General features: G+C 41.9%; 1 protein-coding gene across 5 annotated transcripts in view; it reads right to left on the bottom strand.

The window, feature by feature from the left end:
- Window positions 1-25,082, bottom strand: part of CADM1 (cell adhesion molecule 1) — a 331,779-nt gene that overhangs the window by 5,735 nt on the left and 300,962 nt on the right. For 2 of the 5 annotated variants that reach the window (XM_065881341.1, XM_065881343.1), the window contains 2 exons: window positions 16,116-16,148; window positions 8,332-8,385 (listed from right to left, as the gene is read on the bottom strand). The exons of 2 other annotated variants lie outside the window; for them this stretch is intronic. In XM_065881341.1, coding sequence (XP_065737413.1) covers window positions 8,332-8,385; window positions 16,116-16,148 — 87 coding nt within the window. The remainder of the gene's footprint in view (window positions 1-8,331; window positions 8,386-16,115; window positions 16,149-25,082) is intronic. One more of the 5 variants, XM_065881342.1, reaches the window with a different exon arrangement.

Genomic DNA, 25,082 nt, shown 5'->3' with positions numbered 1-25,082 from the left:
TTTCTGAATCAGGCAGAGAAGGAAACCGACAGATTCTACAGCTGTCCTCAGCTTCTACACTGAAAAATAAACACTAGCAACATGCCCGATCCTCAGGCAAGTAGACAGCTCTTTGGTTTAGAGGGAGTGTTTTCCTGTCTCTAAGAGACACGATTGCTCCTCTCAGTAACAGGTGTAACGGTGTTCCTCCCGCTGGGACTTAGCTTTTCCCCGTCACCGCAAAGAGGAAAGCCACATTTTGACTTGGTGTACATTTATGGCACAAAGGTTATTCCAGCCTTGAAGAACCAAGCACGTTTGGGTGACACATTCCGACTGGACTGTGGAATGCCATCCCGGATCACTTCACACGGGATTTCAAGTAACTGAGGCGTTGTCCTTCCATGAGCCTGATTTTCAGGGGCACTTTGTAGATGCTGGGAAGTGTCAACTCAGAGTTGGGGCACAATCTTTCCTGCCTGCACTGTCCCGTGCTGCAGCCCCGTCTACGGCTCTAAGTGTAACACGAGACTCTTTAAGGACAGCTCAGTCATGAACTGTTTAGTATTCGTGAGTTAGCTCTTCTTTGGGCAAAAAGCTGGAACAACTTGGCTCCAGGTGAGGGTTTACGGAGCTGCTTGCAGAATGCTAAGTTGGCTACTACTGCTTGGGTCACAGCTTCAACCACATGGGGTTCCCATTAGCATCTCAGAAACCGCCAGGACAAAAAAAATTCAAAGACTCTCCCAAGAGTGATGCCCCAATCTGCTCAGTTTTCTTTACTTTGGGCCAGGTGGCCTGGCTTGATCCTTTCCTCGTGGGCAGTATGCAAGGGGGAGTTCTAAAGACGTTCGTTCCTTAGGGCCTGACAAGAAAAGTGATGGCTAGTGGAACTTCAGCCTCCTTCCCCTCCCTGCAGGGGCTTCCTTTTCTCTACTTGTTCTTACTCCTCAAATGACTGAGTGCCGGGGCTCCGGCAGTCAGGCTGCCTAACAGATCCCGGTTGCTATGGCTACCTTACCACCTGGCACGGGATGCCTGACATAAACTGCCATGTGAATGCCTTAATCATGGATCTGCGAAAAGCCTGGGAGGCTCTGTTGCCCGAGGCAGAGATCCGTGGATAGCTAGGGAATGGCCAGGATGTCCTAGACAAGCTCCTGGCAGACAGCGACGTGGGCAGAGGGGCTGATGAGCAGACTGCCCGCTGCAGCTGCAGCCGGCCTACCTTCAGCCCAGGCGGACACTCAGATTGCCACCTCGGAGGAGCTGAAGTGTGATACAGAAATACGGTTCAAGCACATGGCGGAGGGCGGGAGGACCACCCTGCCTTGGCTTTCCTTCACCTTTCAACCCACCCTTGGCCTGGGCTAGAAAGCACGCTTAAAAACTTGTGAAGAGCTAGACACTCCCCTTAAATGCACATACTATTTTTCAACAAAGGTTATAAACTACCTGAGGTCTCATCTTCAAAATTAATACCTAAAACATAGGGGAGGTTCTAAGGAGATGGGTCTTCCTGCCTCTATTTATTGGACAATTCATATGCTCAACCTTCTGTAATTTCTCTATCGATGAATAGCTGGGAAAAAAGTGAAACTGTTGACTTTTCACAGCAGTTCTGTCACTTGCTTTAATTCTAGTCTTTCTCCTGGGCTGCGGTCTGGCTAGACAAGTCAGTTTAATTGGAAACTTCGAGAAGCGGTGTTGATGGTGGAATCGCTGCCCCCTGCTTCCTAGGGCTGTAGGGATTAGTCTATTGCATAGGAAGCTTAATGACTATGATGTCATCTGTTACTTCTTACTAGAAAGAAAGAAAAAGCCTGACAGTGGATTTTCCACATCTGAGACAAAACCAAAATCTGACCTCAAAGACAAAACAAAACCAAGCCGCAAACCTGGCACCATCTGCAAACCGCAGCTTCTCATTCCCATCACCTATTGCAGCTCCCGCCGTGGCAACAAAAATAAGTGTGCATTTTAAAAAGCACAACTTTATTACTGAAGGGGAACAAACTGAATGGCATGCGCTGACAAAATGCCACATTATTTGCTAATCCTAATATGTTATTCTTCTTTAAGATTTGCTTTTCTCAGCAGCAATTCAATTATAGATGCTACAAATCCTTCTGACATTTAATTCCCTCTTGTCAGAGAGTAGTAAATGTATACAGTACATGCACAGCTTTCCCATTAAGATGTTAATATATATTGGAACACACTAGCCTCCGTGAAGCATAACATTTCTTTTCTGTCTTCTGAGAAAGTGGAAGGGAAGGAATAAATGTAAGGCAAGAAAAATCATGAAGGTTCTCATACAGCATCCCAGACATCTAGGACTACCCCTTGGCTGCATCTCATTCTAGCAACGTAACTGCAGCTATGCTATCGTTGCAAAGGAACTATGTTAAGCTACTTCAAGGAAAACTGCAGTCATCATCATCACCATCATCCTGCCACCCAGAGCTCCGCAGGCATTCACTGAAATCAGGAGTACCGCACACGGGCTCTTAGGCGGTTACTGCCTATGTTATCCTCCAGAAACAGGCCCGAACAGGAGATGCAGGAAGAGTTAGGACCTCACATCCTGTATGGCCCGCTGGAAAGCGCGCTGGACTTGCCCACAGATCTGGCCTAGAAGCTGGGCTTCACTGCTTTTCTGTGAGACTTCAGGCAGGTCAATCAGATACTCTGAGCCATGGAACACCATCATACAATTCACAGGGGTGTTCTGAGAGGCCAGTGTGTCACTGAATATGAAGGGGTCTCTCTGGGCCAGGGCTTGGCATATCATAGGCACTCAAGAAGTGTTTGCCAAATTGAAATCTGCTGTAATAAAGCCTACAGAGGGCTTTATTCCAGTTCCAATCACTGATTCCAGGCAAATACTTACTAGCTCTTTGGGGTAAGGGTCGTACTACACACTCAGCATTGTTCTCAGAGGGTAAGATGCCCCACAGACACTAGCTGAGTTGAAGTCACCAAACCCCTTCTTTTCATTTATGTAGAATGGCACACACTGTGACTGGTGGCCCTGGGTGGTGGTCAAGGCTGTGAGCCTGGCAGTCCTGTGAGCCACCCAGTCCAAGTTATCACTCAGGTGTACCATTTAAGTATCAGGATATTAAGCTCTTGCTGTCAGCTAAACATGAGAACAAGATTTTTGTTTTTTACTGTTGATTTTTCCCCCTTCTCAAGTAACTTGATTTTGTTATTGTAACCAACAGTGGAAATGACTTGATGCAACAGATGCAAGTCCTCCCAAAGACATTAATCATCACCAAAGAGACCACAAGGCACACTCCCGAGTCCTCTCTATTCATCTAACCATAAGGACTTAGAAGTGTGATTGCCTTTTCCATTTTAAGCAACAGGAAGGCACTGAGGATGAGACTGGAGTTTTCCTTAAAGGAGTATACATCTGATAAAGAGAACAGGGTTGTAAAAGTATTTCTAAACATACATTTCCCACTAGAATCTCTCTCTGGAGAAAGATGCTTCAGTGGACCTCAGGCATTTGGGGGTGTGAGGATGGATTAATGAATATGGTGAAGTCACCCCAAAGCAGTGTCCAACCTGTAGAACTGGAATTCATATTTTGTGTCGTAGCCTGCCAACTCTTTAATTTGGAGGAAAATTTCCTATTTGATGGTCTCCTTCCTCCCCATGGGGAAACAGCAGCATGTTGGATTATGGGAAGATCAGCAACACCATGAAATTCAAACTTACATCGTGGTGGTAAAGTCATGGCCAAGCTGGCATGGACCCAATATGATTTGTCAGTCCACTGCCTTGTACTAAAAGGAATTTTAAAATAAGGTAATCTACATGTTTTAACCTTCTGCAACTCAACACTTTCCCATGGCATTTAGGACCGTCTCAGTGGGAAATCCATCCCATAATTTAGGAGATCAATGGGACAATGGCACTGAAAACATCTGAGCAGAGTTTAAGGTCCCCTTTGAATGGGAAAGAGCGTGATTCAACGCTGGAAGAGATCTTTCCCGGTCGTCAGCACGTGGCTCTATACCTGATGGGCTCTGGAGGGCTCAATCTTCCCTGCTTCATTCCTTGGATGCACAGACTGAATCGAAAAGGGTCCAAGAGGGAAAGAGTTCCCAAGAAGATACCAGGGCAAAGGAAGTGTGGATTTCACAGGGGAAGGATAACCACTTTAAACCTAAGTCTCGGGCTTCCCTGGTGGCGCAGTGGTTGAGAGGACGCCTGCCGATGCAGGGGACGCGGGTTCGTGCCCCGGTCCGGGAAGATCCCCCATGCCGCGGAGCAGCTGGGCCCGTGATCCATGGCAACCTAAGTCTCTGTTTCCTGAAGAACCGGGAAGACCCACATGTTTAAATTCTGATTCTGTCTCTTGAGTAAATTATTGTAACCTCTGGAGCCCCTGTTCCCTCATTTGTAAACAACCCCTTCCTTAACGATCTCCCAGGATTTTCCTGACGATCCTCCCATGGCTGGTCATGCTCATCTCTTGGTCTTCCTGTCTCAGTGGCCTCCCCTGGTGAGCATTTCTAAGCTACCCTCCACCTCTTCCCAGCCCCAGTCACCCACTTTCACTTTACCCAGGTTTATTTTTTCCCACAGCATTAGTCTGACATTATCTTGTGTTTTGCGCTTGTCTCTCTGACTAGAATGTAACTGTATGAGGGCAGGATCCTGGCATGTGAAATCCAGGGCAGCTCCAGCCTCTGGTTGGTCTTGTTCACTGCTGCATCCCTGGTGCCCAGGCCTGAGCCTAGCACACAGGAGGGGCTCAAACAATTGTTGAATGAATGCGGATCAAATGAGATCATATGTGTGCGTAAGCTTCCTGAGCGGTCAAATACTATACAAATACAAGCTAAATAAGACCTCAACTGCGATTTAGGGGCCAGATCTTGAATTTGTCTACATAATCCAGCTGGTTTTTGATGTTTTTCTTTATCATCATCATTATTATTACTAGCCGAACAAAAAAATGCAATTGGCTGTTTACCAAGTCTGGGCCATACTTTACGTGGGAGCCAGTAAGGAAAGAGTCCCCCCAAATGCCATGTCTATTGACAGTTTCTTACACACATTTCAAGCAAGTTCAGCCAGACTTTGCGGACACTCACAACAGAGTGAGTATCCCACCCCAGAACTGATACCCTGGATCTGAAGGCCTTTAAGTGCTTCCATGAACTAAATCTAGACCATATTTTGAGCCCGTTTCCTCTGTAATCCACTTAAGGGACTATAGCCGGCTCACCTAGATTCTTCCTTAATACCTGGCATGGATTATCAAAGCCACTTAGAATCTGCCTTCCATCCGTACTTTTCTATGGACTGTGAGGGAGATGTTGATTTTTCCAGATCACTTTCTTGTACGTAGGGCCAGAGTTGAAAACGTGTCTCTCTCTGGGAAGCACGAGAGCTCTGAAATTTCTTGTTGGTGCCTTTGCTTCAAAAGCAGAAGCCTGATGGATTGCTCTGATTGTGCCGGAGGGCCATTCCCTGGCAGGCGGCACATTTACCACCACACTCCACTAAACAGTCCCCGAAGGACCTTCCATTGCTGAAGGGAAGGAGGCAGTTGGAGGCATTTTTTAAAAAGTTTTAAAATAAAATAGAAGGATAAATAGGCTTGAAGCTATTCTATTCCACATGGGTGGCAATAACCACCAGCTGTCACCGGGAAATAGCAGATGTAATTGATAAAGCAACGCAAAACTCTTGTGGATCCGTCATCAATAAAGTTAACACCCAGAAAGTCAATGAAAGGGTTCAAAGTAGAACTGGAGAAGCTCCCCAGGTCCTCCAATAATTAAATCACTGAACTACACACAAGCATAATTTTTTAATGCAGATTAAAGAGGAGGATCAGCTGGGCCACTTGCTTTGCTGGGTGAGGCTGGGGCACCATATGGTGCTGAGGAAACGGTCATTAGCTGAGGTGGCAGTGGTGTATGGGGGAGGAAGCGGGACAAGGGGGCGGCAGAAGACAGACCATCATTATTGTGAAGGAAACGCAGGATATAACATTTATCCATAATAAGGAAAGAATGAAATTTCTACCCAGATGGAGCAGGGAATGGATGGTAATATTATTCATTACCACAGCTTAGCATTAAATGTACAACACCTCCTCTAATTTATTGATGGACTGTTTAAGACGGGTGTTAACCTGTTTGTCTTGTATTATAATTGAATTCAGTCTCTAGGCTACAGAAAATTTAAGAAGTTCATCCTTTCTCAATCAATATGCTCTCCTTCAGTGACCCATTTCAAGACAGCTTCATACAAAGTAATGTATTTTGTTTTAATAAATTTAAACACTATGACAGCTGCTCAATTTTTATCTGGTGTTTTTTTTTTTCCCTTCAGATGTCTCTTTGCTGCCTAGTGAAGCCATGCTCACAATCAATAGTAATTGGTTAATCGGCATCCCCTTTGAACAAAGGTGCTAATCACTTTTTGATTAGTTCATCAAACCAGATGCAAAGGCAGCCCGGCCCCAGCCTGACAGATCATCAGGGTTCTACTTGACTTATGGCTCCCTCGCAATATACAACGGCAGCGCTCCTGGACGGGGGAGGGGAGGGGGACAACGTAATTATTAATTTAACCAAATTATTATGAATACAAACAGTTGTTGGCTTATCACTCCCGACTCAGGGGTGATTGATAGAGCTGCAGCAAGGCTGCCTCTGACTTGGTGCAGAGCCAAGAGACCTGGAGTATTCCTTCCTTGTTGATGCTCGGGGAAGGGATAAGGGCTGATTTCGTCCCATTTTCCTGAAGAGGAGAAAAATGACTCCTGCATATGAGTGATCCTGTCTGGCTGATATGCTGAGAGGGATCAGGGCCAAGGAGAACTTGGTCCCTTCTCAGGATCCTTGAGAAGATACAATTGCCACTGTGCCAGAGGGCCGTTTTATTTAGGGTCAGGATCGGAACAGAGGAGTCAGTCTTCTTACACTCAGCATGATATTCTAAGCAGGGACAAGGACTCATTTGCTCTTATTTCCAAAAAAAATCAAGCTAACGTTTTTGAAACTTCTCTAAATATACCACCACCAAGAGGCAAAAATAAAACACTCCTTTGATGGCCGGCTATGTTTCTAATCTTCTATTTATTTATCTATCTAAACTCCTTGGGGTATGGAATTCATTCATTCGTCCAACAGGTATCAACTGCGTGCTTATGATACGACAGGTGTACAGCAGTGAACAAAACCAATATGGCCTCCTGGAGCTTCCACTCTGTGGGAGAATCCATCAGCCAGGTTCAAACTGGGACATGCTACATAGTAGAAAAATAAAGGCGTCCCTGAGGTTTGACAGAAGCACAGAGGAGGCAATAAATCTATGGCTTGTGAAAGATAGTGGTACCATCTTATTCTCTCACTGGGTGAGACCTGTAGTTAAAGCTGCACCTTAGCAACCAGCTATTCAAGGGAGCTGCAGTGAAATCTCTTCAAGAAGGGCAACATGGAACCCTTGTTTCCAAAAGGCTGGAGTCAGCATCTACAGTCCTCTGCCTTGGTTTCTCCTGATGAGGAAGGGCCCTTCCTTACTGACTTATTAAGAAGCAACCGATCAGAATGTCTCAAAAGCTGCAGCTGGTTGGCCGTGAAGTCCCACAGCATCATGGGAGCTCACATAATTGTTTAGCTCTGACCATTTTAAATCTCCTTCCCCTCCTTTTTAGGATATGCTTCTTATTTTGGATTAGTAACACCTAAATCCTGGAATCAAGCATGAAACCTACTTTTGCAAGAGCTCAGTGTGCTGTGAAAAAGGTCTGAGGTGGATAATTAGTTTGCATCATGGTGTGTGACAAAACAATTGCCCCCCCTTTCCTTCCTTCCTCTCCCGTCCCCCTCCTTCTAAGATTAACTATGACCTGGCTTTTCTAGTCTATTCCACAGAAGGAGATGGTCAATATGAGGGGTTTTTTTTAAATAAAGATCTTGTCTCATAATCCAACATCCTTAAATAGCTTTGAAATAAAACAAATTTCTCATGAACCATTATATGCCTAGAACATAAAAATTATTTTAAGCCACTGAACAGAGTGGCTTTGGTTCAATCCCAAAGATGATTCGACCTGGAGGTCATTATTGACCTGGAGGTCTTTACAGCGGGTCAGCCCCAATCTGAAATATACACACAATATACAATCTGAAAATACACAGGGAAGAGAGGTGGGGGAGGAAGAAAGTGTTGATAAAACTCTGTTTTTTTCTTTAGTCTTAAAATCCACAATTGCGAATTGACTGCTCAGCGATCCAAATGGCTGTGTTGTGGAAGTGGATGGAGGGCCCACAGGTTGGACACTGCAGAGCCTTTTACCTAATGACTAGCCCTTACCTGAGAGGTCCTCACTGTCCAGTTCTTCTGCGGAATTGGGCAACTGAGTAAGGCCTTACAAGTAAAAACAAATCGTTTTTCTTTTCATTCCTCAAGGGACATAAACAAAACACTTAAGAACTGAGGATGAATTTCTTAAAAATAAACATGAGCCAAATCTCTTGCCATCTCTCTCTCTTTTATGGATACCTTGAATGTATTAATCCATAAGTACGTTTCTCCAATCATTTCATTTTGTTATAGATACACAATTGAGGCAGAAAGATTCCTCAGTCTCCACTTTCAAAGCACATGAAACATGAAGGTGAATGTTTCAAATCACTCATTCATAACAGCATGCAGAAAGAAAAAAATAAAGCCTGATTGTTAGCTATTGATGTTCTGATAGATCTCTTAAATACAAATATATTTAGATGTTACATACTGATGTATGTAAGTTTTGGTTCACATTTTACTGTAAATTGAAATCCTTGGGCAAGAATGACAAACACAGTTCATTATCAATTGATGATCTTGGATCATCGATTTCAAAATGGTATGGCATCTGCTAACTGCAGTTTGCCTTCATCAGAAAATCTGATTTGCAAATTGATTTTTTTTTCCAAAAAGAGAATTTCAAAAATCAGTGGTATTCCTGAAAAAATGAAACCCTCAAAGCTGAAAAAGCAGTTAGGTCAGGAGATAATCAAGTGGAGCTTGAAATGCCTGTATCCGAGTTAGCACCAATGTTGGCCAGCTGGGATGGCTCTCGGCTAGCTCTGCCTGGAAGGAAAAGAGGTGAAGGGGAAAGCAGATAAACCATGGGGGGCTCAGTTAGGAGATGGCCTCCCTTTCCTCTTCCTGTATTTGCAGGCTGCTCCTTTAATGAAGTGAAAAACACCACAAAGTCATGTCTGGTTTGTGCAGACCTCCAGGTCTTCTCATTTGCACAACACCTGGCTAATCCTTCTCTGATGAGATTTGTCACTTTTGAAGATACTTGTGGACCTATTAAACAGGAATGAGGGGCATGCCTTGTTTCTTTGTTCATCTTTCCCATCTCTTATAGCCAAGCGCAAAATGTAAGCTCAGTAAGTATTTGCTGAATTAATGATTTGGGAGTAATGCTTAGTGAACTACCAACTAAAACAAATGCTCTGGAAACAAGCAATGTCAAACTGACCGCACTATGCAGAAGCTCCCAAATCAACAGAAACACTTAATGTAGAAATGGACAGTAAAAGCTTGGATTTTGTGAGTTGTTTTCTAAAGAATCCAAATGAATATTGATAGCTAGGTTGGCGCTGTGAAAGAAAGCGTCATACCAGCTCTTGAAGAATTTCCATCATGACCCTTGCCAATATTCAATGGCACGTGCCAATTAAAAATGGGATGATTTGAAGTCCATGGATGTTCCCAAACTATGGATTTAGGCAACTATGGGAAAGCAATGAGTAATGCAATAAATTATAGAGGCAACTGAGTAGGGATGTTATCCATTGGTTCTGAAATCTGATTGGTTGAAAGTGTTCCTATTTCTAATTGGCTTTATCCATTGTATAAAGACTGATGAATACAATTATTTGAATAATTGTTATAAATGGGCAACATAAAGTTCTCCTCTGTAGTTAATTATGAATTTGCAGTTCTCAGGAGGCGAATCCCTCACTTCTGCGTGGCCCAATGAATATCAAAGCATGCTACATACATGCTTGGGACCCACTGAACCATATTAAACGAGGATGTTTCAAGTAGGCAGCTTTACTGCTGAAGGCTTGTTTCCCTGGGGAGGGCATTAGAAAGCTAGTTTAAAAAAATAAAGACAAATATGTTTATGAAATATCATTGATATGCAAAGTTTCCCATTAAAAAGCGACAGACAGTTTATACACACCTCATTAAAGATGAAACTGTCATTTTTAATGGCATAAACTTTAAAATATACCAAATCCTCTGGAATCTACAGCTCAGATTATATCCAAAAGTGGGAAGCCATCTAGGTTAGTGGCGTTAAATTTGTTTTTGCACTACTATTGTATTTTATGAATCTATAGTGCTCCGCCATAGTTGGGTAATTTCCAAATAAATATAATTAGGAAGAGTTTACTGAAGCACTGAGTGTACAAGCAAAATTTACCTCCTAAAATTGCTTTGACTTAGGTAGTTTTCTTTCGTGATAAAAATTATACAGCTCTCAGTTTCCTCAAAGAAAAAGACGCATTTTGTGAGGCAGAGAACAGTCTTCAAAAGGAAACTCCACCATTTAACAATAAGTGGGAAATTACTTCTGGGTTTTTCTCTTGAACTTTCATATCATCCGCTCAAGCCCTTCCTGGTCACTTCAATTAAAATGTATTCAACACATTTCTTTAAACTTTGTTAGAAAGTTTACTTTTGGTCCATATGGGATTTTCTTTTGAGCAATTAATAAAATCCTAAGGTGCAAACATGATAATTTAATACACGCACGAGAATCGTCTCTTCCGCAGATGTGATTTTTGCTCCTTCGTGATGTTATCAATCACGTGCTGCACGTGCCCTAAGCCTCCTCAGACAGTGCTTCTGCTGTTGGTGTGGTTACTTCTCCTTTCTAGCAGAAATCACTGGCTTCTAAAAATGGTATGTATGGCGTAGCAGTTTTAAACCAGGTTAAGGAAAACCTCAAAAATTAGAAACAGCAAGAAATCCTAGAGTTAGTTAAATTCAAGGTCAAGGTCAAGTAAAATCTAAATGCTTGGGGCTCAATTCATCAGGGTTTCCTTTTTTTTTTTTTCCTGAAAATTTTAAAACAGAATGATCAAATAAAACCTCTAGGAAACAAAAAAACTTCCCACTGGCCCTAGTATCATTCCCATTATGAAAAAATAGGCGATGGTCTCTCTCTTACCTAAGCAGCATATGTCTGATCACTTGGCCATATTATGGAATCTGTTACTTCCATCACCAGCCATAAGAGTTCAGATGCCCCGGCAGTTTTAATCTAAATGCTCAGTCAGTCATCCTGTTCTTCCTGCTTTGTCAGCTTTTGTGGAGAGTTTTTCCCTTGGTCCCATTAGCAGAAATTTGGTTCACGCCGTTAAACAGTAGCACATTGTTTCCAAACTGCATATCAAGGCTGAAACACAATCTTCAGGTCCTGCAGCCATTCGTAAACCTCTTTAGCTTTGTTCTTGAGTAGAACGTACAATGTCTGCAGAGTCCCTTGACTGAATGACAGCCTTCGAATGCCACTGTTGTGTACTCATACAGAGAGATGTGCAGAGGGGTGCATACACAGATGGTGGACATAGAGGTTGTAATAATGCGCACTGCTGGCTATTTTTCTTTAAAATGGGCTTCAGAATTCCCCCACAATTGAATAGAAAGATAAGAGATTTCATGTGCTTTTAGAATTCCATCACGGCTTGCACAACTTATGAAGTAAGTCAGGGAAAGGGAGATCCATGGGGTAAGTTGCCTAAGGGCAGAGGTCTAGGGGATAAGCATGTATCTAGCACAGGCCAAACATTTTGAAACCAAAACTGAAAGTGAAAAATTATGTCAGAGGGGTTCCCAGTTTGAGTCTCACTACAATTGCATACTAAATTAAAAACTAGTTAATAACTCATTTGGGATTATAAATTCATGAGATCATCAGCTTCTAATGTACCAAGAGGTAGAAAGCAAAAGGACGGGTAGACTTGAAAATAATGAAATAGCGGTGGGGCGGAGTGGGGGGAGAGACAGAGAAAGAGAAAGACAGAGAGAGAGAGAGAGAGAGAGAGTGACAGAGACAGAGAGAGAGAGAGAGAGACAGAGACAGAGACAGAGAGAGAGAGAGAGACAGAGAGAGAGAAAGAGAGAGAGAGAGAGAGGGAGAGAGAGAGAGAGAGAGAGAGAGAGAGAGTGACAGAGACAGAGACAGAGAGAGAGAGACAGAGACAGAGACAGAGACAGAGAGAGAGAGAGAGACAGAGAGAGAGAGAGGGAGAGAGAACCCCAAACCCAGAGGAAGCCAGCTGACCACAGTGCAGCAAAAGCACAAGCACTATTCCAGACCGTGGGCATGCTGTCACCCAAAACCTCACACGAGGGAGGTGGGTGGGGGAAGGGAGAGGGGACACACAGGGCAGAAAAATAACAAGGCACAAGACACTTACAGAGAAGCGCCCCACACTGGAACAAACAAATAAAAACCATCACACGCACCCACACATCAATAATCATAGGAACGAGTACACCATCCGTGCTTAACGTCACTCATGCATTTCTGCCATAAATTTCAGACCATGTGGTACCAGGATTTGGCAGAGTGTTTTTTGCATTTCTCAACATGCACACATAACACAGGATTCTTCCTGTCCAGGCCTTAAGGATGAGCTCCAAAAACACAAATGCTCAAGATCTTTCTTCAAAGATCCCTTAAGGATGAGCTCCCAAAACACAAATGCTCAAGATCTTTCTTCAAAGATCCCTTCCATCACCCTAGTCTAGGAATCCCACTCTTACACTCACATTTATCTTTACTGTACTCTCAATTATATCCTTAAAGACACATTGTGGCTGACTGTTGTTTGGTTTCTTTTTGGAGAAAATCCATTTGCTTTTGAATCATGCCCATGCACTTCTAACCTCCCAATACATGCTTATTCTAATCAGATATTGGTAAGAACAAAAGGTCAACATACATAAACAACTGATATACTTCATACATACTCTAGCAACACAAGCTTGAATAAAATATTTTAATGAGTCTTCAAAGGGAAAACATTTTGTAAAATTATTTTTTTTCCTTTTTAGAAAAGAAAAGAGAAGTATGGAAAGAAATCCAGTATGAAAACTTTTAAGACCAGTTCAATGGTCACAACTGGCTGACCCAGTACGTCTTGTCATTTAAGTTGCCAAGTTATCAAACCACAACATTTTTCTAGGCCCAGATCTCCAACATGAGCATCTCAAGATTATTCTCAAATGAATCTAAGTCACATGGTTGTTATATGGAAGAAGCTGGGTTTTACCCATAAGTCACTTGAATAAAGTCAGTTCTGTATCCTCATCTCCTTGGAAACGTGGTCCCCTGCTTTGTAACTCCAATCATATTCTATTGCCTTTTCTATCCTGACAACTGACCTGGAAGACTTTCTCCCCCTGTTAAGTAAAATTCTAGATATTACTTTGGCTTTCATTAAAGCTTTTTGCTGTGAGCTGGAGAGTATGCTGTTGAAAAGAGGGGTCAGATCCCTTTGGGAGGATGCTGTGAGGGTTTTAGACAAGTTGGAGCATGTACTTATAAATGCATTTTATAGGAATCAACCTGGATTATCACTTCTCTCTACCTGCTAAGAAACCATATATTATATATGATGATCATATATTATATATATATATATATATATATATATATACACACACACACACACACATATATATATATTATACTATTCTTACTTCTTTTTTTTTTCCCCCTAATTTCTTGGCTGTAGGTATACTTCTCATTCACTGCTGGTCAATAACATCCTACTGGGACACTGCTGGCTTGAACACTATCCCTGAACTAGTAAGACAGTGGTTGTTTCTCACAGTACACAGGCATCTCTATTTCCTGTCACATGAATGCTAGAGTCCTATTCCAAGTGTCTCTTTATTATACCACAAAAAGAGATCACCTTCACTTTCTTTCTCCATAGAGAAATACTGTTCAAATACCAGTATCCTAAGATCAGGACTGGCTCCCTAAATTAATTTCTCATTTTTCAGCTCAGGGGACATATTTTTTTTCTGTTATTTTTGTGTGTGTGTGGTACGCGGGCCTCTCACTGTCGTGGCCTCTCCCGTCGCGGAGCACAGGCTCCAGGCGCGCAGGCCCAGTGGCCATGGCTCACGGGCCCAGCCGCTCCGTGGCATGTGGGATCCTCCCGGACTGGGGCACGAACCCACGTCCCCTTCATCGGCAGGCGGACTCTCAACCACTGCGCCACCAGGGAAGCCCAGGGGGACATATTTTTTACCTTGAATACCCCACCCAACTCCAAGACCTACAACTATTAGAGTCATATAACTACACAAATGTTACTGAAGGGACCTAGAAAACAGAAGCCTGGAGTCTTGAGATAAATGATCAGTATCTCTTCAAAGATCTCACAGAATTCAGGAATCTTATGATTACATTTGACCCTGGAGTTAATTATAGAAAGCTCAGAACTTAAAGCATCTTAAAAAGAATAGAACAAAAATCTCTTGAACTACATTAAAATAGCCTTAAAGCTCTGAGAATAATCGATAAAAGTCAGGAAGTGCTCAATTAATGATGAAACCTACAAATAACTGAGCTTAATGGAGTGCAGTGTCTGAGATGCAGTGAGCACCATGGGGCATTACCTTGGAAAGTGGAAGTTTTTTACCTAATTGATTTCTCATGATTGTTGGTGTATCTGGCCCTTTAACTAATTTTATGAACTTTTCCCTTTGTGCCAGTGACAGGGAGGGCAGGGGGAGGTGGGTTAGGGTGGGGAGGGATACTGCCCAATACCCAAGTTTGTTTTACTTTCTCAGAATTTTTCATCAGAAGGTCCAAATGTGGGGGTGGTCAGCCAAGCATAAAGGCCTGACCTTCAAGGACAGCTTACACAGCATAGGTTTTGCTCAGAGATTTCTAACTGGTTAAGTCCTCAAATGCAGGTCTGTTTAAGAAGGTCAGTCGTGCTAGGAAGAGCTGTTTCTCTAAAAGTTGAATGAACACCATAGGGTTGGCTGATCACCTCTTGTCATTTAACTGATAGATTTCAATCCTGCAAAATGTGCAAAGCGATGTAAGTAGGCCCTTTACCAAATAATTCCCTTGAATTCAGTTATTAAAATTCAGCCCATTTTTAACTAACATATCTTTCTTCAAAGCACAGTATCGCCAGGGTGAGATGTGAGCTAAGTAATACAGTAATATACAGATGAAACATGAGTCTCATTTTCTGACTGGAGACATTATAGAAAAGTGAATGGACCTATTCCAACCTAGGAAGTCAGTGGAGAAATTCGGAAAAGGATTTCCTCATGCCCCCTGCTGAGCTTTATTTACTCGGTTTTTATGGTTTTTATCAGCTTTTGGCTAACATCCTGACGAGTTTTTTTTTTAGTATTTTGCCTACCAGGTACCCACACACAAATGATTTTTTTTAAAGTCCCAGTTAATGCTGTTGAAATGTACATATGGTATCATTCTTGTTTGAAGATGTTTCCCGCCAAATGGTAGCATAAACTTTTATGCACACATGGAGATTAAGGGTGAACCTGCAAGAGGCCGTGGAGGTAAATATGATAATTAAAGAAGAAGAATGTTCTTCCTCATCCCTACGTCATGAATTTAAACAGGAATCTTCCACCCTGACCTGTCCTTCAGTCTTGACTACTAAGTGACATAAATGACTCCTCTTCAAAATGTACCTAAGATTCTAGCCTATGAACGAAGAAAGCAACTGGGCCTTTAATTCAGATGCTATGATTTTTAGGCAAATATTAGGGTTTTTTTTGGAGTCCCTTATATTTCAATGTCTGGCGGCATTATAGAATTAAGGGCTACGTGCAACTAAAACTCCTGCAGCCCAGCCAGCCAACAGGGAGGCCTCATCTCAGATTGCAACCATTGAACACTGAACTCACAACAGAAATGACAAGACTCGACATCCTTTCAAGCCTCACAAATTAGAGTATATTTATGAGGTCAGTCTACTCGGAACACAGTTTCCCTTGAAGACTACATTTCTCTTTTTCCCAGGCTTGCCTTGCTGCTCAGCAGTGCTGAGAAGGTAGATAAACAGTAATGTGGTACCAACCGTGGACTGCTGGTTCTGTCGTCGCCGTGGTGTCTACAGACGGGAACAGAGGATTGGAGGAAGGGAAGAAACAGGAGGAACGGCATGCAAAAAAAGGGAAAATGGAAAAAAATGGAACAGATAATATATGAGCAAGCTTTCAAAGAACATCGCGTGACAAGCAATAATAAATGAAAAGCCAAAAGCATCTGAAGTGAGTTGCACTGTTTTAAGACATGCCTTCAGCTCAAAGCTGCGAGCCAGTGAGGAAAACAGTAGATTCTTTGGTTCTGGGGGTCTTGCCAGGATACATCTACTTGCTAGTCAATAGTCAGGGGAACATGCAAAGTGACGAGAAACACCAGTGCAAACTCAGTGACTGGTAGATGGCTCTGAACGCACCAAGGCTCAGGACTGTGACAGAAAAGCTCAGTCGGGAGGCTGGCTGAACAACAGATTCATACATTCAAACATTGCCTTTGTTTTAACCCAACCCACCCAGGCACTCAGGCTTTAGACTGCCAATCAGGCGTCGCTGAACCAATTGCACATTTAGGATCCTTTTATGGCTCATGTGCGGATGCCTGTAGATGAATATACGGGTTCAAGTTTTCCATCCAGTGTGTTATTTCAGCAGGGTTCGGCTGGAACGTTCAATTAACTGGGAGGCCAGGGGAATGAACACGTTAAAGGCTTTCAGATTAGTTTCTATACACACACACACACACACACACACACACACACACACACACACACTCATACTCACCACTCAGCCATCCTCCACTCTGCGCATCTTACTATGTTACAATCTAAGGGCAAGAAGTCTCGCATGGAAAACACCCAAGTCCACATAATTTGCCAAATGCCACTTCTCATCATGTGACATTCCAAAAATTAAAGCATCCAGCCGTCCCTTTGCTCACGATCCAGAACCACATTCACTGCTGTGAGCTGCCAGGAGTCCTGCCTTCAGGGTGAATCAGGAGATGGCACGTGAGGTTTTTTCACTGCCAGATGCACTTGTTATGGAAGAAACCGTGGTTTGTCTCTTCTTCTATTTCTAATGCCGTTCAAGTTTTCTCCTTCTACCAGGCTTCAAAACCAGGCCTGCTATACTGGCTCTTCTTCACAGGAAATTCCTCAGGGGGCTCCAGAAATTTTCTTTTTCTTTTTGGCTAGAGGGGAAGTGGGATAAATATCTAACAAAATGCACGGCAACATTCCTCTCCCAGAGTCGTTTTAATACCCCTCTTCTAGCCAACTTCATTCCAATGTCAACCCATCTGGCCGGATTTTAATTTTCAGTTCTACCTTCTCAAGGTGTCTCCCTCCACGATGCCTTTCTGGCCAGAAAGGAGTGGAGACACTCACACATGAGCTGGTCATGTCGAGCTGTAGTGGGATTCTGGGTTGACACTGCAAGTAGTTACCTGTCCTTTTTTATCATGCAGCTATTTAGCTGGTAATTATTTTCATGAGTTCTGGAGACACCAAAAGACGCTTTTGGACTTGACATAGGCAATGTTTAAATGCACCAGAATGCCAAATGTAACATTTTTTTTTGGTCCAACGAGACTGGTGCTTCTGATTTATAAATATGACACATGAATTCACACCAGTGTTCCCCTTCAATTCCCCTTTCCTCAGAACCCTAGACCATCAAAAAATCAGAGCCCTTCTAAGGAGCCAGAATTAACGAGAAGTCCGAGAGGCCACTACAGCTTAATATAACTTATAGCTGAGTTTCTGAAGAACAGATGAAGGAAAGAAAAACATAAAATAAACCACACCAGAACGCAATACTTACTTACAAGTCTGTATGCATAAAAAAGCAGTTAAAAAACAATACCGAAAATTGTTCAGATGAAACATCTCTACATCAGATGCTCATGACACGTCTGACACGTCTCCTTACTTGAAACATTCAAGTCAAGTGTTAGTTTGAGGTGCTTTCAATTGTAGGGGCAAAATCAAATGCACATTTGTACAGAAACACTTATATGAAAGTTAATATATTTTATGGCTAGACACTGGCTTCTTTCCAAAATTAATTTAAAAAAAACAATAAACATTTTGGCTCGTTATTTTTGTAGCAGCACTTCTAATATGCTTTATTTTCACCAGGTAAATCATTAGTATAAAATGAAAGAAAGGGGTTGGAGTAAAATCTAAGGGTCCTCAAAAATAATGTCTTAGCATTAACCGACGACTCCCCAATTTACTGTCTGCCTACATCACAACATCACGTCAGCTTTATGACGAAATCAAACTAAGGGAAGCTGGGTGTACACTTCCCTGTGGGTACCAGAGAACAAATGAAGGGAAGTTCACAGTGCAGCCTGCCTCCCCATTCTGGAGATGGGAAATCCATCAATTGCGCCCAACAGGGAAGAGAAAGGGATGTTGAGAAGGAAAACACACAGTTCTAAAACAGTGAAAAGCAAACACATGTTCAAGTCAAACAACAGAGTTACTGCAGCTGGGAATGGCAAAACCAGGGATCAGCAGTGGAGTGGCAGAGGGCAGCAGACACACAGGCTTGGCTACAAAGTTGAGACCGAGATTGAGGGTGGATGGGGGAGTCGCTGATTCCATTTCTCTAAGAGCATCTGGTGTGGTATCTGAACAGAGGCTATTTCAAGTAAAGAATGAAAAAAAAAAAATCTTTAGAAGTGACTTTGTGCTCCCCGCAGGAGAGCACTGTGACAGAATCTAATCCTCCTTCATAATTGCATTACGACGTCATGCAGAAACCACAGACACCCTGGCTCTGAAGTGAGTGCGGCTCTGTGAAGTAGGATTTATTAAGGTATCTTAATCAGGAGACTGGAGAGATGTGCTAGCCCACCCCTGTGAATCAACTTGTGGGGTCACTATATTGTTTGATAACATTCTAAGTGTACAGGCAAAATGCAAACAGTAACTTTCCAATAGAAGATAACGTAGGCTCTAATTAACTTGAAAAATGAGAGTGCCTAATTGCCCTAACAGAGGCTGTTTCCAACTTCATTCTGCGGCTGCCTTTAAAAAATAATCTTTGCGCTAGGCCTAGGAGAAAAATAGGTCACAGAAAGTTGAGCTGGACTTACGGTGGTGTAGGGTTATGAAATTAAAAAAGCCTCTTTGAGCTACTGTCTCTTTTAATTTTAAGTACAATGAGGGAGAACTTTATTGTACATTTATTTTATATGGTCAAGAAAAAGCAATCCCATGTTCCTGCAAACCCAGTAAGTGTGTATGGTCTTAATAGTCACTCTCTAGCTGTTTTATGAGTATAATTAAACAAGGTATCCAAGGGCAGGGCCTGCACTGCTATCTGAACGATGAACATTTCACTGAATATCGACTTTCAGTCTCCCAGCCATACAAACAGTTTATGGGACCCTAACCTTGAATACATTAAATGTCACCTATATTTCACCGTGGCAGTATCAGATATTTTCAAAATCAAAAGGCTCAGACAATGTGTCAGATTAGAGACACCATCCATTTAACCAAGTAGCAAAAAAAACCCCAAAACCAAAAACAACAACAACAAAAAAAAAACCGCATGCGAGGCAGCTGGGCAATGTTTAGCTGAAACAGTCATGTGTAAGCTCCACTGTAGCACATTCTAATCCTTTCATATGGATTCTCTCCAACTTAGAATTGTTCATTGAGTGTGACAGACTGGGGGTTTAAAACTAATCCATAAATTAGTCCGTGGTCTCAAACACAACGGGTGCCATAAATGAAAATGAAAATCCAGGAACGAAATTAAATTCACAACCTTAAATACTTTTTCTTCTCCAACTGCGCTATGGTACTCCTGCTTTATAATGCCCAGATTCACTGCAAGGCTGCATTTGGGGGGAAGGGGGGACGGTATGAGTAGGCTGTACATTAAAAAATGCATAGGGTAATAACCCAATCTGCTCAAAAGCAGAGCTTAATTGTAAAGAATTTAAATTCTGCCATTTTGATTGTCATAAGCGTAAATGAAAGCATACTAACCAGTCCAGACATATTTTAAGACACTTTCTCTCAGTTTATTTTCTTAACTAAAGTCAATAAGGAGCCAATGGGTTTTCTTAATTGAATTCCCCTTCAGTTTGTGTTATGGAGCTGCTTTAAAGCTAGACGCTAGGGTAGGCAAGGACTTCCCCTGACGGTTTTGTTCTCACGATGGTGCTGTGCTGGCCAATATATATTAAGTATAGTTCCCTCTTTTTCTTTCTTCTTGACATATTTGAAATCTATTGAAAGCAAACATACCTGCTGGAAAATTAAACTTTGAAATTTATTTTCTACTGGTTTCCTGGTTAATTTTCTTTCCATCTATGTTCAGCTTTAATTAAACTCCCATTGCTCAGGGATGGGAGAAATGGATAGGAACGGAACTGAAGCTAAAAGCCCGGAATAGGAGACCCATAAGAAAGCTTTCTTCTGTCTTCCTGTCATCTCCCCTTTGAGTGAAGAGACTGTGTGCCACCAAACAGCAGGAAGGGGAGTAGGTTGTTGTTGTTTTTACTTTCTTTTTGGTTAATTTCAAGTTTTGTTAAAAGCTTCTTCAGAATTGTTCACAAGTGCTACTGTACCCCTGAGATCGTCTCATTTGCAAACCAGATGTTCTCAAAATAATAATAATAATAACCACCAGTACCGTGGTTTCATTTAACAAGGAAAACAATTCCTATCCTATGTGTGTCAGTGCTGGGTGAGGCACCGGTGAGGGGAGGAAAAGAGAGGGATGCAGGAGGGTGATGGTTCAGAGAGGGCAGCAGCTCTAGAAGTAGTAGTTTATATTCATCTCCTGGAGGGCTGGGTCCTTCCTGCCAAGTCCTTTATTTCCCACCACTGAGACAGCTCCAACTTTCTCATCCTAAGAAACCTGTATTTATGAGATTATTCTTTTGCACTGCTGTGCATGAATCTTTAGTATGAAAACATGTCAATTCCCTCTCTCTTGGATTATTTTTCAACAAGGAACATAAGAGCATGGAAATGATGATAGAAGCATTAGGAAAAAAAAAAATCTCACTGACTTCCCATCTCTCATTCCTTTTTGAAAGAAATGCAGAATCAGGTGACCTTCATCACTAATTTCTTCCATTCCCTCATAAGTCAATATGGGTCAAAAACTGGTTAGCTATGATGCTATTTGTAATAAGTTTATCATCATCAAAAAAATTAAAATGTACACACTTAAGACAGTGTGGAAAAACATGGTCCACGCACCTTTGGGGCAAAAACTTGGAAAGGGAGCTCATTACAAAACAGGTGGCTCATGAGTGTCTACTAGTGCCCTAATAATATTCTTGTCACCAGGCATACTGGTATGTATATCACTAACATTCGATAAGTATTCAATAAATGATGAATGAAAAATAGCCTTGATGGAGTAGATGCCAACTCTAGAAAAAAGGCAATTTAGTAAACATTCTAGGATGAGAGATGTGTATTTCCTAGCAACGATGGCTTAATATATATCCCAAATATAAATACACACAACAGACACAAACACTGACGATGGATGCTTAAAGTAAAGTCAGGCCTTCAGGCTTAATTTCCAAAATGTCATTCTTTCTTATCCACATTCTATCCATTCTTTGATGGCACAGACCAAATTCTACGTCTCCTGTGACAGTCTCTTCAATCTTCTGAATCAGCCCTAAGTACACAGTACCTCCGGCTTAAGGAGTTCCAATGGGTATAACCTATTTCCTCAGCTATATTTTAAGGGGTTCCAAGAATTTTCTGTCTCCGTGGGCACTAGCACAGTGCTGTACATATTATGGGTCCTTGATACGCGTTGAATGAATGCCTAAAAGCATTACCCCTTATGTCATGCAGATATCAATAGCACAGAGTAGGAATCATGACGCTAAGACCCTGGAGAACAGACAGTTCTATGTGGAGCAAAGCTCTCTATTGTAATATAGCTGGTCATGCTACAGAGTCAGTCTTAAGACAGGTGTACTTCTTTCCTTTGTATTTAGGAAACTGAAAACATGTGCTTGGTTGTTGAGTTTCCCCAATTTGGCATCCGCCGGAAGGATAAGGGCTGTTCTCACCTTCTTTATTTATGTGACCTGACCCACGTTACACACACAAAAAAGCTTAGGATAGGAGGCTATGAATGCCAAAATAATAATGTGAGCCTCGGGGTGGGACTCACTTTCTCCAAGGTATACTGGGTACTGAGTGATTAGATACCAATAAGAAAAACCTTACTGTTTTCTTTTCCAAGAAACACAAAATATTTAATTGGATATGGACTTTCAAAAAGAGAAAAACTCATTTATAAATGACCTACTTCATTCTTATGAAAGGATTCTTAAATGTGTTTCAGAATTCGGCCCTGTAGCTATTCATTTCTTATTCTAAGGTGATTTTAATTTTTTAATTTATGACAGTCACATGTATAAATGTGACCTACGGGTTGAGCTCCTACTGGCCTGAATTTTATATTTAAGCTGCTAAGGGTGTTTAAAACTGAGTGCTGAGTGTTTTCTATGGTACTTCTCATCAAGCATGTAACTCAGGGAAAAACCAGGCAGAAATAAAACAATATCCACATTAACCAGGTAGGGAAACACAGAATATTTTCCTAAGATGATTGATCCAACTGGCAGACAGGGGCAAAAGCTATCACCAAACACAAAAACAGGTATTTTTATGCACATCTAATATACAAAGTCAACTAATTTCAAAGAAAGTTCAAAACAAAACAAACAACACCCTCCCCCCTCCCCACCCTCCCATAGCAGTAGACTTTCCTTTGATTCTGGGTTTTGAAAGGAATTTGCATGGAGGCCTCTTACCCCGGGTAATGGTTGGCTGTCTCTGTATTTTCACAGAGGATGCCGGGGATGGATTTAAAGTGCAATTTAAATTAGGCATTTTGCTCTCCTATAATATAGCATATACCTTCATGAGTGAAACCACACGGACAACTTGATATTAAAAAAAAAAAAAGGGAGTGGGGGTCTGCCAGTAGCAATAGTCAAAACAGAAATATATGGTCAGAAGATTAACGTACATGAAAGAGAACAGAGACACCAAAGAATCTTATGGGAAATCACAGGAGGCTCTGCGCGGCTCCCATCCCAATTTTATCCCTCAGATGGTTTCTTATTTGGAAAGCGATTCTAATGACATCAGTGGCTGAATAGTTATAAAACCATAACAATGTTGATATGGCAAATTGACATCAAATACTCCTTTCAGTACTCTAGAGTCTGCAAAAATCTTCTGCAGGTGAATCTACCTTTAGATGTGGCCTTCACAGGTAAGTCAGGAGAGCTTCCCCACGCAGGACAGATGGGAGGCAGAGGTGCCCTGCTCTTCCCACCCACCTGTGATTCTGGGTGGGCAGCATCGGGTCAGATTGGGCTTACAATTCCTCTTTTTCAAGGGCCTCCAGGATGAAGATTTAACATATTTTGAGGGAGTCAGGCGACTGGGAACTCACGAAGGCCTGCCTCCCTAACAGGGAGAACAATTCAATTATTCTGGTTATGAAAGATAAAAGATAACACTGGAACACTTCCTTTCAGAGACATCAGAAATCAACTATGACCTTTCGAGTTTAAAAACATTTTTCGATTGCATTTAAAAACAATTTGTACGTTTTTCTTGTAATGGAACGCTGACCTACGCAATGGGTTTCAGTCACTGCATTTGCCTGGGAGAAAAGAAGTAGATGCCCGTGGGCTTCCTCTTCCTCGTAGTTTTTTTTTAAGCTGAGGCTTTATGTTAGTATCACTAGATTTAGCTGTTGAAGCTTTTAAGGCTAATGGTGGCTGTAATGTACCAAACAGTACAAGAGAGGAGAAGAGTGGAGATTAATTTAGCTCTCCATTTGTCAGGATTCAGTCTGGAAGATTTCTTAGGAACCAATCTAAATCTAGGGGATAGTCTGGACCTTTAAAATGGGACACGGAATCATTCAGCTCCATAACCTTTAATCTGTTTGAAGAAAGGACCAAATGTTAAATTCCACAAGTACACTTTCTGGGCAAGATAAATATATATAACACTGCTTGTTAAGACACAGCAAGCCTGTAAGATCACATCCATTAAGGCAGTGGATTCTACAATGTTGTTTTAGTGGCAATTTTAGTGTAACGACTCTTGGGTGTGCCAGTGAGAATCAGGGCATTCATCACCACAAATGCATTTTGTGTGTAGAGCAGGTTCAGCTGCTAACATCAAGAGGCCAAAGTGCACCTATGAGATCATCTTATATTACCTCGAGCAAAGAGGCCAGGAGGAGAGGAAGAGGAGAAGACAAGTCCCTATAAAGGTACCTGTGATGTGGACAGAAATATAGCATTGTTTGTTTTTAAAATTTCCTCTTAAATGGAGTCTCTGTGGTTGTAACTGTGATAACAGTGAGTTGTAGCTGTTTGAAGACGTGAGATTAGCTTTAGTCTGGAGTGAAGGTTTAGGAGCTGTAACTGAAGCACCTCTGCTGAGTCTCTGAGATTGATGGTGAGGGGGGAGGAGTTCAGGGAGTGTTAAGAAAGGTCTTTTTTAAAAAAGCCTAAGCTAGTGAGAGGCCAGCCACAAATGAAAAGTGCTGTTCCATATTAAATCCAAAAATGGGCAGAAGACCTAAATAGGCATTTCTCCAAAGAAGATATACAGATTGCCAACAAACACATGAAAGGATGCTCAACGTCACTAATCATTAGAGAAATGCAAACCAAAACCATTATGAGGTATCATCTCACAACAGTCAGAATGGCCATCATCAAAAAATCTACAAACAATAAATGCTGGAGAGGGTGTGGAGAAAAGGGAACCCTCTTGCACTGTTGGTGGGAATGTAAATTGATACAGCCACTGTGGAGAACAGTATGGAGGTTCCTTAAAAAAACTACAAATAGAATTACCATATGATCCAGCAATCCCACTACTGGGCATATACCCTGAGAAAACCATAATTCAAAAAGAGTCATGTACCAAAATGTTCATTGCAGCTCTATTTACAAGAGCCAGGAG

Source organism: Phocoena phocoena, chromosome 8 (genome assembly GCF_963924675.1).
Source record: "Phocoena phocoena chromosome 8, mPhoPho1.1, whole genome shotgun sequence".
Classification (NCBI taxonomy): Eukaryota; Metazoa; Chordata; class Mammalia; order Artiodactyla; family Phocoenidae; genus Phocoena; species Phocoena phocoena.
The sequence above is the reverse complement of the archived record's forward strand: the minus strand, read 5'-3'. Positions and strand labels throughout refer to the sequence as shown.